The following is a 14,065-nucleotide window of genomic DNA, read 5'->3' as shown; positions in this document are numbered from 1 at the left end:
GTATATTAGGAGCCCTGGGCTTCCTTTAGTTATTGGAAGCCCAGGCCAGACAGTGCAATCCGGTCGAGCTGGACCAGGTCCAGACGTCTATAAAAGGAAATCCGTAGTGCTAGGGATCCGTTTTTACGCCCCATCTCGATTCATTAGCGACGGTTGTCAGGCCGGCGGTGGCGGCGGTTCCCAGGCCGACGGTGGCGGCCCTCGATCCAGAGGGCGAGCGGCGGCGGCAGCGCCCTTATGTGGTGGCGGCGGTTTCCAGGCCGGCGGTGGCGGCCCCCGATCCAGAGGGCGAGCGGCGACAGCGTCCTTGTGCGGTGGCGGCGATTCCTAGGCCGGTGGCCGCAACTCCATTACCTCGACGCGCGGTGGCGGAGGTTCCTCGATCCGCAGCGAGGCCCTTGTGCAGGCAAGCGGCGGCGTCCCCGAAGCCCCGAGGAGGCGGCACTTCCAAGACCGGCGAGCAAGCGACGCCCGTCGACGTGCGAGTAGCGACGACGACGCATGAGGCGCGATGTTCGAGCGAGCGACGTCACGGAAGGGGCGAGATGCGCGCAGCGATGATCGCGCGTGACATCCTCTGATCCGGCGCATTTTTCTTTTCGTTTATTGTGTTTTATGCCTACCACATGTATTATTTACGCTAAAAACTGTATGTTTTTATGCTTTAACACAGAGTTCGTATATCAGTTTACTGCATGCACATTTGAAAGGAAATTCCTTGATTTATGCTGTTCTTAATTTGCGCGCATGCAATGGAAACTTCCACGATTTTGCCATAATTTTTGGATCTGTATAAAAATAGAAACCGCATGCATGCGGCTGCCATGTTTTTCGGATCTGTCATAAAAATATGATCGTAATAACAACCTACTAAAGCTATCAACCTCTAATTGACTCGGTATTTACGCTTATAATTGAGGGATTTTATGCTCAAAACTTAAGGTTTTTACGCTCCACCCGAAGATGCGTCCACCAGTGAACAACATGCCAGATTTTTTACGCAGTCTAAGAAATTGCATAAATACCTACACCGTGTAGTATAATTTGTTTCAGTATACATCATAAACTAGTTCTAATGCGTTTAGTTGCATGGCTGTTGGAGGGATCCTATATTTATGAAGGAAATAAAACATTAAATGTGATTTTTTGTTTCTATGCATGCAATTCATTTCTTTTCATTGCATATTCTTTCCATCATAAATTCGTGTGCATGCAGCCTGTAGCAGATTTTTACGCAGTATACCGAATTGCATAATTATCTACACAGTGTAGCATATTTAGTATCAGTATATAGCATAAAATGGTCATTACGAGTTTTAGTTGCATGTCTGTTTCAGCGATCCTAAATTTATGGAGGAAATAAAGCATTTAAAATAGAAACTGCCACACATATCTTTCCTGAATTTACGCGCATGCAAGGGAACGTGATTGACTCATGCATGCATTTTGCCATAATTTTAGGATCTGTATAACCGCATGCATGCGACTGCCATGTTTTTCGGATCTGCCATAAAAATAGGATCGTAATAACAACCTACTAGAGCTATCAACCTCTCACATTGACTCGGTATATACGCTTATAATTGAGGGATTTTATGCTCAAAACTTAAGGTTATTACGCTCCAACCCGGAGGTGCGTCCACCAGTGAACAACATGCCAGATTTTTTACGCAGTGTAACGAATTGCATAAATACCTACACCATATAGTATAATTTGTATCAGTATATGTCATAAACTAGATTTAATGTGTTTTAGCTGCATGGCTGTTGGAGGGACCTTATATTTATGAAGGAAATAAAACATTAAATACGATTTTTTTGTTTTTATGCGTGTAATTCATTTCCTTTCATTGCACATTTTTTTATCATAAATTGGTGTGCATGCAGCTGGTAACAGATTTTTACGCAGTGTATCGAATTGCATAATTATTAACACAGTATAGCATATTTAGTCTCAGTATATAGCATAAAATGGTCCTTACGCGTCTAGCTGCATGGCTGTTGCAGCGATCCTAAATTTATGGAGGAAATAAAGGATTTTAAAAACAGAAACTGCCGCACATATCTTTCCTAAATTTATGCGCATGCATTGGATCGTGTTTGACTCATGCATGCATTCCTTTTTTTGCGCTAACAGACGTGGGGCAGGTGGCGCACCCGACAGCCTGTTTGGGCGCGCTGGTTGAACCAGTTTGAAGGGGTGGTCGGCCTGGGCTTCCTTTAACTATTGGAAGCCCAGGGCTCCCGTTATACCTACCCTATATATATATATATATATATATTCCACTACATATGTATGTATATGGAACGGGGGCGGGGTCTCTAAATTATGACACTCCTCACGACAAAAAATGACGTTTACTTGTTTGTACTACTGATTGTGAAGCGTGATTAGGTCCTAAAGTAATGCCTACGAAGCCGCCGTCGGCGCTGGCTTCAAGACATAAGATTTATATTTATGTCAATGTGGTCAATCATCTTCTTAGAACATATACAACCTAATTAAATAAGGGTTCTCTTAAGAGGTCTTTAGGAGCCAAGTGAAAAAAAAAATCAAGAGACGAGTTTTTCGCGAAGAGTCCTTTTCTTTAGAACCCTCTCTATATATTTTCTCTGAACTACATTAATTATCTAGAGACTATCTCTTAACTGTCTCTTAAATCATGTGCCCATTATTGCAGTATAAAAAACCGTTCGCATGACGTACGGCTGCCATTTCAATTTTGACAGATTCCGAGAACAACGGCAATAATGTCACCACACACCATGCCTCTCTCTCCTGCATGTGTCGTTCGACAATTTTAAGCAGATGATTCGCCTGGAACGGAACATCTGTTCAGTTGGGAGCGCAGTGCAAGGAGGGCGTTTAATCATATTAATACAACCCCTTCGGTTTGTCCTGTCTTCATAAATTGTAAGGTAGTGGTGTTTAAACTGCTGCAGCTGCAATGACTAGTTTTATGTGTGTATGGTAAGTCTCATGTAAATTACACAAAAAAAAAAAACTGGCCAAACATTGGAAATTTTTACTGCTACTATTAGCAGTTCCAAAATAAAATGGAGTTCCTAAACTAGCCATTAAAGTTAGGTGTGGGTTTGGTGGTTTCTATTAGAATAGAACTAATGCTCCTATTATTAGTTTCAGAGTTCAGACCCAACTCTAGTCTGGACTCTGGACTAAAGGAACAAACTGAAGATTAATTTGTTCTCTACTGGTGTGTGCAGGTATTATCTTCAAGTAGTGAATTCGCTGCTGGTGCTTCCTGGCTGGGTGCAGTATATTGTTGCATGCATCGCGGCCTATAAATACCTCTGCAATGCAACACATATACTACGCACCAACAAATGCATCAGAAACATCAGAAAGAAAATATCAACTAGACTAGATCGAATTTTAAACATGGCGCCTCCTCCTCCAGCGCTGGCAGAGGAGACTGCTGCCTTCCACCCAAGCCTGTGGGGCGATTTCTTCCTGACTTACCAGCCGCCAACTGCGCCTCAGGTAACAATTGCACCTGCCAGCAGCTGAAGATCATCATATCAGGGGGATGAACTTTTTTTTTCGTTGGTGAAATTTTGGTCTATTTATACCTGTCCCCTTCACAGCAAGCATGCATGAAAGAACGAGCTGAGGTTTTAAGAGAAGATGTCAGGAAGATTTTGATGGGGCCATGTGAGTTACCAGAGACACTGGGTCTTATATTGACGTTGCAACGTCTTGCACTGGATTACTACTACGAAAACGAGATCGACAAGTTACTCCACTGTATTTACGACGACGACGACTCTGATTACGATGATAAAGATCTAAACCTAGTTTCCCTGCGCTTTTATCTTCTTCGAAAGAATGGTTACGATGTGTCATCAGGTAAGAGATCGATCTTTATCAAATTAATTTATGAAAAAAAATTAGCACATGACTTGTTCACTGAGACTCAACTTATTAATTTGCAGATGTATTTCTAGTCTTCAAAACAGAAGAAGGGAGCTTCGCTTATGCTGATGACACGGCAAGCTTGTTAAGCTTGTACAATGCAGCGTACTTGAGGAAGCATGGAGAGGAGGTACTGGACGAGGCAATTTCCTTCGCTAGACGACGTTGCCTTGAAGCAGGTATCCTTCGCACCCCTCTTTTCAGAAGGGTTGGGATACTAGAGGCGAGAAATTACATACCCATCTACGAGAAGGAGGCGGCAAGAAATGACGCCGTGTTGGAGCTTGCCAAACTGAACTTTAACCTTCAGCAAATTGCCTTCTGTGAAGAGCTAAAGCATTGCACATTGTAAGTTTGTTTTCTCACCTGTTTTTTTTTTTGTTCGATCATCAGTACTATGTTTTGCTTGACTTAGTTGACATACGGATGCATGCATATATATATGGTATAGGTGGTGGAAGGATTTCCTTGCCAAATCAAAGATGGCTTTTGTTAGGGATAGAATAGTGGAGGTGTATTTCTGGATGAACGGGGCATGCTATGATCCCCCGTACTCTCGTTCCCGAATCATACTAACGAAGATCACATCTCTCGTAACAATAATCGATGACATGTTCGACACATATGGTACCACTGAAGACTGCACCAAGTTCCATGAAGCAATTGGCAGGTATATATGTATAACAATCTTCCAAAACACACCTACACATGAACGTATGCCAGATGAATTTATATATTTCAAAAAATATTACGGTTATTAATTGTTGTCACATACATATTTGATTGCATTGCATGTTAATTACAGATGGGATGAAAGCGCCCTACCTCTTCTTCCACAGTATATGAAGGGTTTCTACTTATTTCAGTTGGAGACATTTCGTTCATTTGAAGATGAGTTGGGGCCCGAGAACAGCTATCGTGTCCATTACCTAAAAAAATCGGCAAGTATTCTACATGCCCTCTAACAAAGAATTGGTCATAAATTTGTTCGATAACTTAATTAGATGGATACATGTGGTGTCAAACTATGTACGAAATGTCTTATTTGCTAGTAGTAGAAGTTATTTGGAGAACTGTATTGTTGTCCTTAAACATGAAAATCAATAAATTACTTTTTTTGTTAGCAATAAAGCAACTTATGCAACCTATCTTTATTTCCAAAAGCTGCCTATATTCTATCTGGCAGCAATATTTGAATCAGAAATAACTTTCACGTGTTACCATGCATGCAGATGGAGCGTCTAGTTCAGCAATACTACAGGGAAATAAAGTGGCGTGACGAAAACTATGTGCCGAAAACAATGACCGAACACCTTCAAGTGTCAATGGAAAGCATAGGATCCGTTGCTCTAGCATGTGCTGCATATGTTGGAATGGGTGACGTCATAACAAAGGAGACCCTTGACTGGGTTTTGAGCTATCCTCAGTTTCTGACGACTTACGGTATCGTACGACTGTCTAACGATGTTGTATCAACAAAGGTATATATTTCTCTATCCTTAAATACCCTCTGCTATCTAATGGATTAGTTTGGTACATTATTATATTTGTAAGAATCATAACAATTGGATTAAAATAGTTGTTATTATTATAGCATATATGACAATAATTAATATTCTTTGTTACAACAATTAATTAATGTGTCACAGCGTGAGCAAACAAAAGACCATAGTCCCTCCACTGTCCATTGTTACATGAAGGAGCATGGAACGACCATGGACGATGCATGTGAAAAGATAAAGGAGCTTATCGAAGATTCATGGAAGGATATGCTACAGCAATCCCTTGCGCTGAAAGGGCTCCCAAAGGCTGTGCCACGAACAGTGTTTGACTTTTTAAGAACCGCAGATAATATGTACAAGAATTGCGATGCGTTCACTTCTTCAGAAGTACTCCGAGAAATGATACGACTACTGTTCGTGGAGCCAATACCTGAATAATGAACCGAAGCTGCTTGCTTGTCAGAAAAAAAAAATTATATATGTGCTTTTGAAATAATTGTCACAGTCATGTTTGAGGACATGCATGGTGTGATATTATGTTACACGAAATAAAGTCAACACCTACATATATAGGGTTGTTGACACAAATAATTGTACTGTGTTCTTGGTCTAGCGTAGTACAACAGTCCTAATGCTTAATTGTTCACAGGTTATATTTGGAAACAAAAAAATGTTACCCTAGCTATAATTGTATTGTACTTTGCATGGATTCTCAGATAATAAAGAACTGGATTTCCATATGCACTCCTCTATTTCATTTATCACTTATATATCAGTAGTCATATTTGTTTAATTAATATGGGACTATGCCAAATTAATATTCAATAATAGTCAATGCTAAAGACACACTTTAATGCTACGGTGTACTAGTACTTTAGTACCATACCGTAAGTTTAAGGGACAGTTCAATCAACTTAAATAGGTGGACGTTTGGTGAATCTATTGAGAAGCTGAGAAAATAATGAAGAACTGCCACACGTGCGCGCCGCCGGCTGGGCCGTGGCCGTGGTAGATCGGACCTTGGTATGAATATATTCTTTCCTAAAGGTTGCGCATTTTGTCTGGAGTGATGACCATCCATTCCCGACGTCCTTTACTGGCCGTTTCATGTGTTATGGCTAGTAATGGACGGGCTGACTATCAGCTAGTAACGGACGTCACTGATGGCGTCAATTTCTGGCTGGCTATAACGGTAGTTCCGATGGCGACCGTTACTGTCCGTTGGCCTCGTGTATATATACGGAGGAGGTGGGGCTGCTTCTGGTTACTACAGTACGTACGAACACCGAACAGTCTTAGACGCGTTGCACGTGGCCATTCCCATCCCACCTTCTACTAGCACAGAGAGTGTGGGAGAGCAGGCCTCCGAAATCGTCGTCTGCAGAGATACACTTGCACGGGTGTGCGGGCGCTCAGGTTTTTGGGGAGCGTACTCGCAACTGCTCGCTCCATCTGCTCGACCAACGCTGATCTAGTTCTTCGTCGTCGGCGCTGTTCGTGGGACTACACTGCGTACATCTACCTGCATCGACTGCGTACGACTACATCGAACATACATACGAGATGTCTCGTGTGAACGGAACCACTTATGTCTCGAGCATCGGTCCCTCTGCAGGGTACTCTCTATTATTAGTATTCGTGCATATTTTACTGTTGTTTAATGCTTATGTGAGTAGTGATACATATATGCACCTACATGTCGTCACATATATCACTGTGAATTTCTGGATTAAATTAAAACTGAAAATGCTTATTTCTCCAACAATCCAAAAACCTGATATTAGTATAATACCCAAATTGTAAAACTGAAAGGGAAATAGGCCTAATCATTTCCTATAATCGATTTTGGTGGTTGACGTCCATCAGAGCATCTCCAACAGTGCCCCAGATTAGTGCTCTAAATTAAATTATAGGGCTAAGTCAAAAAAAAGCCTTCCAATAGTGCCCTATTTTATCAAATTTTGTTTAAAAAATAAAGGGCACCTCCTAGAGTGCGACAAATATATTGCACCAAATAGACTGCCCTATCTCCTAATCCAAACAACCTGAATATTCACCTGCCCCTCCCTCCGCGAACCAACGCCGCCACTCCTCGTCACCCAGCGCCGCCGCCCTTCGCGACGCAGCGCCCCTCTGCCCTTCGCGACGCAGATCTGCCGCCCTTCAGGACGCAGCGCCGACCATATCCGGTGATTCCTTCGTCTGCGCGATGCCCCGTGATCTTCCTCCTAGATCCAAGCACCCCGCTCCTACCAACACCGATGCAGCAGCCATGGGACGACGCCCCACAAGTCTTACTTTCGGCGTCGTGCCGCCTACCCAAGGGCTTGTAGGACCTGCAACGTCCAGGTATGACCATCCAACTTTGTCGCCTCTCGCTAATTTTCCCCCCGCGATAATTTCTGTCATTCCTGTCTCAACCCTGCTGTGAGCCCCCATGCTCTTGTCCGTAGTTCTGGAATAATCCCCACTGCGCACACTGATAATTCGTGGATGTTTCCTGAGTACAGGTATGCTGCTTCATATGGACGCCCATCCCATTAGTTGTTTTCAACCCAGTGAACACATTTAAACAATGCATTTGTTCCACCGTAGCATGCATTTCAGGAGTCAACTCCTTCAATATCAGTTTTGCCAGGTTCCTATATTCAAATGTAGCTGTCAGAATTGTAGCTTGAAGCATCAGCCATGTATTTTTATTTTTTAGACTTGCTCTTGTTTATTATTGTTTTACTGCCAATTTGCAAACGTACAATGCACTTTGGGTCAATGTTATAATTCTCAACAGAGACTTCACCACTGCTTTGTTTGCACTATACTACAATTGTACGAATGTTTTTGTAATAATGGATATATCTAATTTGTTTTGCAGCACAATACCCTCCCAAGGAAATTATTATACTAATCTGTTGAACCAAGAATGTGTAGAAGGGCTAGGCTCAGAGGACAATGTGGAAAGCGATAATGATTTGCCTGAGTCACCGGTTGTAGCTGACATGAGCTCACAAACACATTCAAAGGGAAGAACCAAAAATTTTTCTGAGGAGGAGGACATGTTGCTGATTTCGGCGTATCTAAATGTTAGCAAAGATCCTATTGCTGGAAGGGATCAAAAAGATGGCCGTTTTTGGGAAAGGATTGAAAAATACTATTGTGAGAATAAAACCTTTGAATCAAATCGCAATTGGTCATCCTTGCGGCACCGTTGGACGACAGTCTCAAAGGAAGTGAGTATTTTCAATAGTTTCTATGAAGCCATTGAACGGAAAAATGAAAGCGAGAAAACAATCAATGATAAGGTGAATAGTTTATTTCAGATCCTTTTAGTTTGAAACATTTTAACGACTGTTGAAAATAATGAAGTGTCAAATATGTGCTTCTTTGTAGATTGCCGAAGCAAAAGGTACATACCAAAGGTTAAGGAAGAAGGTTTTTTCTTTGTTTCATGCATGGAACGTTCTTAGGCACGAGCCGAAGTGGGCCACAATCCAAGAACACAACACGGCTAGAGATGGTAAAATTGGTGGTGAACTCAACGTTGCAAGACCACCAGGAAGGAAAGCTGAGAAGGAAAAGATGAGAGCAAGAAAGCGAGAAGATGACGAAACTGATCCTTTCATTGAAGAAGTTAAAAAAATGAGAGAAGCAAGGTTGGAAATAGATAGAGACCAAAAAGGTCGTGAAGATCAGCTGTTGGAGATAGAGAAGAGTAGACTACAGCTAGAACGAGACCAACACGACAAGACAATAATGGATACCGACACTACCACGATGGACAACGAGTCAAAACAGTATTACAAGTTAATGAAAGAGGAAATTGTGGCTCGGCGTTTCAATAGTAGGCAGCCATAGTGTGTGGTCTGACAAAGTTTTTTTAGGTTGTGAGTCACTAGATTTTTCTAAATAAGGTCAGCTGTCATGTTTCTAAATAAGATAATAAATATTTCTGGATTTATTTGCAGTGTGATTGTACTGAATAAGTCACTGAATAATATTCCTGGATTTTTCTTCATTGTTCTTTGTTCTTAGCGCTCTACTGAAGCAGAGTGTCGCGTTTGCCTGGGACTTGTGGTCACCCATATCCAGCCACTAACTAGTATGAATTTCTCTCGTGGGGTTGGGCTCCTAAAAACAGCCAGTAAACTGATGCGTTTCATCTTTGTTCATTCTACTGCGTAGCTATTTATTCAGTTTTGTAAATTCAACAAAAAATTGAACTAATAAGACATAAATTGGTGAGTGCAACTAGAGATACAGAAAAACAACCATCTTGGACCACACCGTGCACAACCAGTTGTAAAGAAGAAAAAATAAATTAACATCCATATTGTAATAGAATAAATGAAACTACTCATGATTCTCCATTTGTCCTCGACGCAACCATAGATGTTCAACAAGGTCTTCCTGAAGTTGACGGTGTACGTGAGAATTTTCGATTTCTTCACGCATATGACCAAAGGACGTAAACTTTGAAGTCCCTGCTCGTGAAACTACATCCTTGACATCAGCATCATTCTTGTCATATGAGTCATATAAGCTGTCGTCATTACGTTCATCTTCAATAATCATGTTATGCATGATTACACATGCTATCATTATGTCTCGAAGTGTAGCTTCATCCCAAAATCGCGCCGGACCTCGAACAATGGCAAATCGAGCTTGCATTACACCAAAAGCACGCTCAACATCTTTCCTCTGTGCCTCCTGAGCTTTAGCAAAATTCTTGTCCTTCACATTTGCTGGTGCCTTCTTAGTTTTGACAAATGTCGACCAAGTAGGATAAATCCCATCTGCGAGATAGTAGCCCATGTCATAGTTATGACCATTAATTGTGTACTTAACTTCTGGGGCTTCACCATTAGCAAGCCTATCGAAAAGAGGAGATCTGTGCAAAACATTAATATCATTGTTCGATCCTGGCAGACCAAAGAAAGCATGCCATATCCATAAATCGGTAGATGCAACTGCCTCTAGAATAATAGTTGGATCTTTCACATGACCGCAATACATACCCTGATGAGCTGTAGGACAATTTTTCCACTTCCAATGCATACAATCAATGCTTCCAAGCATACCAGGAAATCCTCGCTTTTCTGCAATATTAAGTAGTCTGGCTGTATCATCTGCATTTGGGGCTCTCAGATATTCCTTGCTAAACACATCAACAATAGATCTAACAAATTTCCTCAAACTCTCAATAGCAGTGCTTTCACCTATCCGCACATACTCATCAACATAATCTGCTGGTACACCATAAGCCAGTTGTCTTAATGCTGCTGTTACCTTCTGCAGACAGGAAAACCCACATACACCTGCAGCATTTTCTTTCTGAACAAAATAATGGTCATGCTCCTCAACAGCTTTAGCGATCTTGTTTAAAAGACGGGAACTCATCCGAAAGCGGCGTCGAAAAATTTTCTCAGGATATGTCGGATTTTCATCAAAGTAATCCTGATATAGTTTTTTAGCGCCTTCCTCCCTCCTCCGGTCATAAACCTTATGTCCTAAAACTGAACCTCGATGCCTTTTACGCTTGCCACACTCCCTCTTCCGATATTCACCCATCATAAGAAGCATGAAGTTATCAAGTCCGTCATCCTTGCGATAAATGATGTGTCTCCTCATTTTGGCCATCCTCTACAATGTATCAACGCAATTCAAAACAGTAAGTTAATTATCATCGACATAGATGAACATGATTGCATAGTCATCGTTCAAATGAAAAATCAGTTGATGATTACCCAGTTAAAAAATTCCAGCAACAAGACAAAGAATAATTGTACATGGAAATCTGAAAGGAATAAATAACGTTTGAAAATATGAAAACAACCACCTGATCGATGGCAGTTGGGCATGTTTCATAGTCATCGTTCATATCAGAATTACTGAGTTAAAAAATTCCAGCAACAAGACAAAGAACAAATGGTGTACATGCAGATATGAAAGAAATAAAGAACATTTAAAAATCTGGAAACAACCACCTGACGGATGGTAGTCTCATGGGCAGGAATCATGGCGCAAATGTCCAATCTCTGTCGCCGGCAACATCCAATCTCTATCGATCTGAGTGGAGAGGGCAAAAGATGTGGGCGCAGGAGAAAAGTAGAGGCGTCGCGCGGGAGAAAAAAGGGGAGACGCGCGGGAGAAAATAGTAGCTGCGCGCCGGAATACCAGACTGGTGGCGAAAGTTGCCAGATATCGACAATTTGAGGCTTTATTGTTGGAGTTTATGTTTTTTATGGTGACCTAAATTCTCTAAAACATACATGTTTTAAAATTATAGAGCATTTTTATAGGGCACATTATTGGAGATGCTCTCACAAACCAAATAGACTAACTAGTTTGCCTACATGTCATTTATCTTAAGGTGCATAAGGTTCAACACAAACCAAGAAAGAAACTCAGTTGGGGACTCAAATAAATTTGGAGCAAAGGACTTGAGAGTGTGTTGCCAATGGCGCACCGAACGAACAGTGTCTGGTGCACTTTTTAAGAACCACGGATAATATGTACAAGAATTTTGATGCGTTCACTTCTTCAGAAGTACTCAGAGAAATGATACGACTACTGTTCGTGGAGCCAATACCTGAATAATGAACCGAAGCTGTTTGCTTGTCAGATAAAAAAAATATATATGTGCTTTTGAAATAATTGTCACAGTCATGTTTGAGGACATGCATGGTGTGATATTATGGGCCTGTTTGTTTCGGTTTCTGGCAGCTTCTAGCCACCAAAAGCTATTGCGAACTGTCAAACGCTCAGCTTTTCAGCCAGTTTCTATAAAATTTGTTGGGGCAAAAATCATCCAAAATCAACATAAACACATAATCGGTTGAGTCGTTGTAATAGTAGGAATCCGTCACTTTCTAGATCCTGAGCCCTATGAACAACTTTATCTTCCTCCACACGTAATCGTAATGATACTCAGATTCTCCCCACAACCAGATTTTCAGAAAAGCTGGTCAGAAAAAAGATGAAACAAACAGGCCCTATGTTACACGAAAGAAAGTCAACACCTACATATATAGGGTTGTTGACGCAAATAATTGTACTGTGTTCGCAAATAATTGTACTGTGTTCTTGGTCTAGTGTAGTACAGCAGTCCTAATGCTTAATTGTTCACAGGTTATATTTGGAAACAAAAAAATGTTACCCTAGCTATAATTGTATTGTACTTTGCATGTATTCTCAGATAATAAAGAACTGGATTTCCCTATGCACTGCTGATCTATTTCATTTATCATTTATCATCAATAGTCGTATTGTCGATGCGAAAGCATAAAAGTTAATTACAATGTTATGATCACAAATGGACTTAATAAAAAGCAGCGGATAAAAAAACATTATTTAGAGCTAGTTTGGGAACCACATTATCATAAGACCCCGTTTGTTTCGTTGGAATTGAATTCTATTATAATAATTACAATTTAGATAAAACTAATTAAGTTAATATATTTATTTATGTAATATATTTGTATGCTATCCAAAATCATATCAAATAGATAGTTATACACTACATTTATGTTATAGACAAATAAGTAGAATAATGTGCTATAAATTGTACATTAGAAAAGTAACATGTAAATCTATAGAATTAATTTCCATCTCTCGCACCTATAAATTTGAGATAGGCTTATATATACACTGTGGAAAGTTGTGGAATGTCGCATTCTAAAAAAATAATCTATTACATTAGTTAAATTCTAATTCATCAAAATGAAGGGAAACAAACGGGCACTAAGGGATTTTTATTTTTCTAAGACAAATTAGTTTATTTTCTCTTGGAAAAATAAGAATCTCTTGAGAAAATTGAGCTCCCAAACTAGTCCTTACATGTTGAGGAGTGCCAAGTTTTACAAACAAATCAATAAAGGATAGCTATCGCACGCATATATACATGCCAAAACCGACAACTTTTCATTTGAACTGCTAGCAAGGGACTCATTGAAGCTCTCGAGACTAAGAGAAACCTATGGGATCGTAAAGTACAAAAGGATAGACGTTCAGAGGGAAGGGTGAATGATTCCAGAGCCTAAAAATAATTATATCACCTTCTAATTTAAAAACCAAGTTTTGGATAGAAATATGTTTTGATAGTAAAGCTGACGCTGATTCAATTTATGATCAGTTTATGTAGCCAGCCCCTTCTTCATTTATGACCAGTTTATTCAATTTACCAGTAATCTATCCGCTTAGACGTTTTGGTAGTCCCTTTTGGGCGAAGATAACTTTTCTAAAACCATCCTTCTATCCTCTAAATATATGTCTAGGTTGTTAGCAAACATAGATCATCATGACTAGGATGTTGCGGTTTGACAAAAAGGTGAAGCCATCAGACCTTAGTCCAATACGAACATTTCTTGCATCCCTTACCAAACTCTAGATCTGTCACACCTCCATTTAAGGATAAATCCACATGCATCTCACATGTGTGCCAGAATCAAGTTTCACATTCATCAACCAAAATCAATGTCATAATCTTTATTACATAAATAAAATGTCTTTACATAAATAACTAGATAAAATAACTAAATGAAGATAAACTTCTCCACAGACACGATTGACTAGGAGACGACGTCCAATAACTCATCGAATTCATCATAATAATAATCCTCTGGCGGTACCTATT

General features: G+C 40.4%; 2 protein-coding genes across 2 annotated transcripts; one reads left to right on the top strand and one right to left on the bottom strand.

The window, feature by feature from the left end:
• The first annotated feature begins 3,400 nt into the window (after nucleotides 1-3,400).
• On the top strand, nucleotides 3,401-5,874 carry LOC542689 (uncharacterized). Its single transcript, NM_001112205.1, has 7 exons — nucleotides 3,401-3,502; nucleotides 3,607-3,868; nucleotides 3,955-4,282; nucleotides 4,386-4,604; nucleotides 4,740-4,875; nucleotides 5,167-5,415; nucleotides 5,584-5,874. The coding sequence occupies exons 1-7, from the start codon at nucleotides 3,401-3,403 to the stop codon at nucleotides 5,872-5,874; spliced, it is 1,587 nt and encodes a 528-aa protein (NP_001105675.1).
• Nucleotides 5,875-9,783: 3,909 nt separating this feature from the next.
• On the bottom strand, nucleotides 9,784-11,070 carry LOC103642532 (uncharacterized). Its single transcript, XM_020545390.1, has 2 exons — nucleotides 10,508-11,070; nucleotides 9,784-10,303 (listed from the first exon to the last, which is right to left on the bottom strand). Exons 1-2 carry the CDS (start codon nucleotides 11,068-11,070, stop codon nucleotides 9,784-9,786), a joined length of 1,083 nt encoding a protein of 360 aa, XP_020400979.1.
• Nucleotides 11,071-14,065: the final 2,995 nt, after the last annotated feature.

The sequence above is a fragment of the Zea mays genome, chromosome 10 (assembly GCF_902167145.1).
Source record: "Zea mays cultivar B73 chromosome 10, Zm-B73-REFERENCE-NAM-5.0, whole genome shotgun sequence".
NCBI lineage: Eukaryota > Viridiplantae > Streptophyta > Magnoliopsida > Poales > Poaceae > Zea > Zea mays.
The sequence above is the reverse complement of the archived record's forward strand: the minus strand, read 5'-3'. Positions and strand labels throughout refer to the sequence as shown.

What these genes read in the sequence shown, in the direction of transcription:
- LOC103642532 (XM_020545390.1), bottom strand. Translation starts at nt 11,070, where the DNA reads ATGGCCAAAATGAGGAGACACATCATTTATCGCAAGGATGACGGACTT. An exon ending in AAGCGAGGATTTCCTGGTAT is followed by an intron (nt 10,304 to 10,507) that starts GCTTGGAAGCAT and finishes TCTTTTCGATAG; the next exon opens with GCTTGCTAATGGTGAAGCCC.
- LOC542689 (NM_001112205.1), top strand. Translation starts at nt 3,401, where the DNA reads ATGGCGCCTCCTCCTCCAGCGCTGGCAGAGGAGACTGCTGCCTTCCAC. An exon ending in TGGTTACGATGTGTCATCAG is followed by an intron (nt 3,869 to 3,954) that starts GTAAGAGATCGA and finishes ATTAATTTGCAG; the next exon opens with ATGTATTTCTAGTCTTCAAA. An exon ending in TCCATTACCTAAAAAAATCG is followed by an intron (nt 4,876 to 5,166) that starts GCAAGTATTCTA and finishes CCATGCATGCAG; the next exon opens with ATGGAGCGTCTAGTTCAGCA.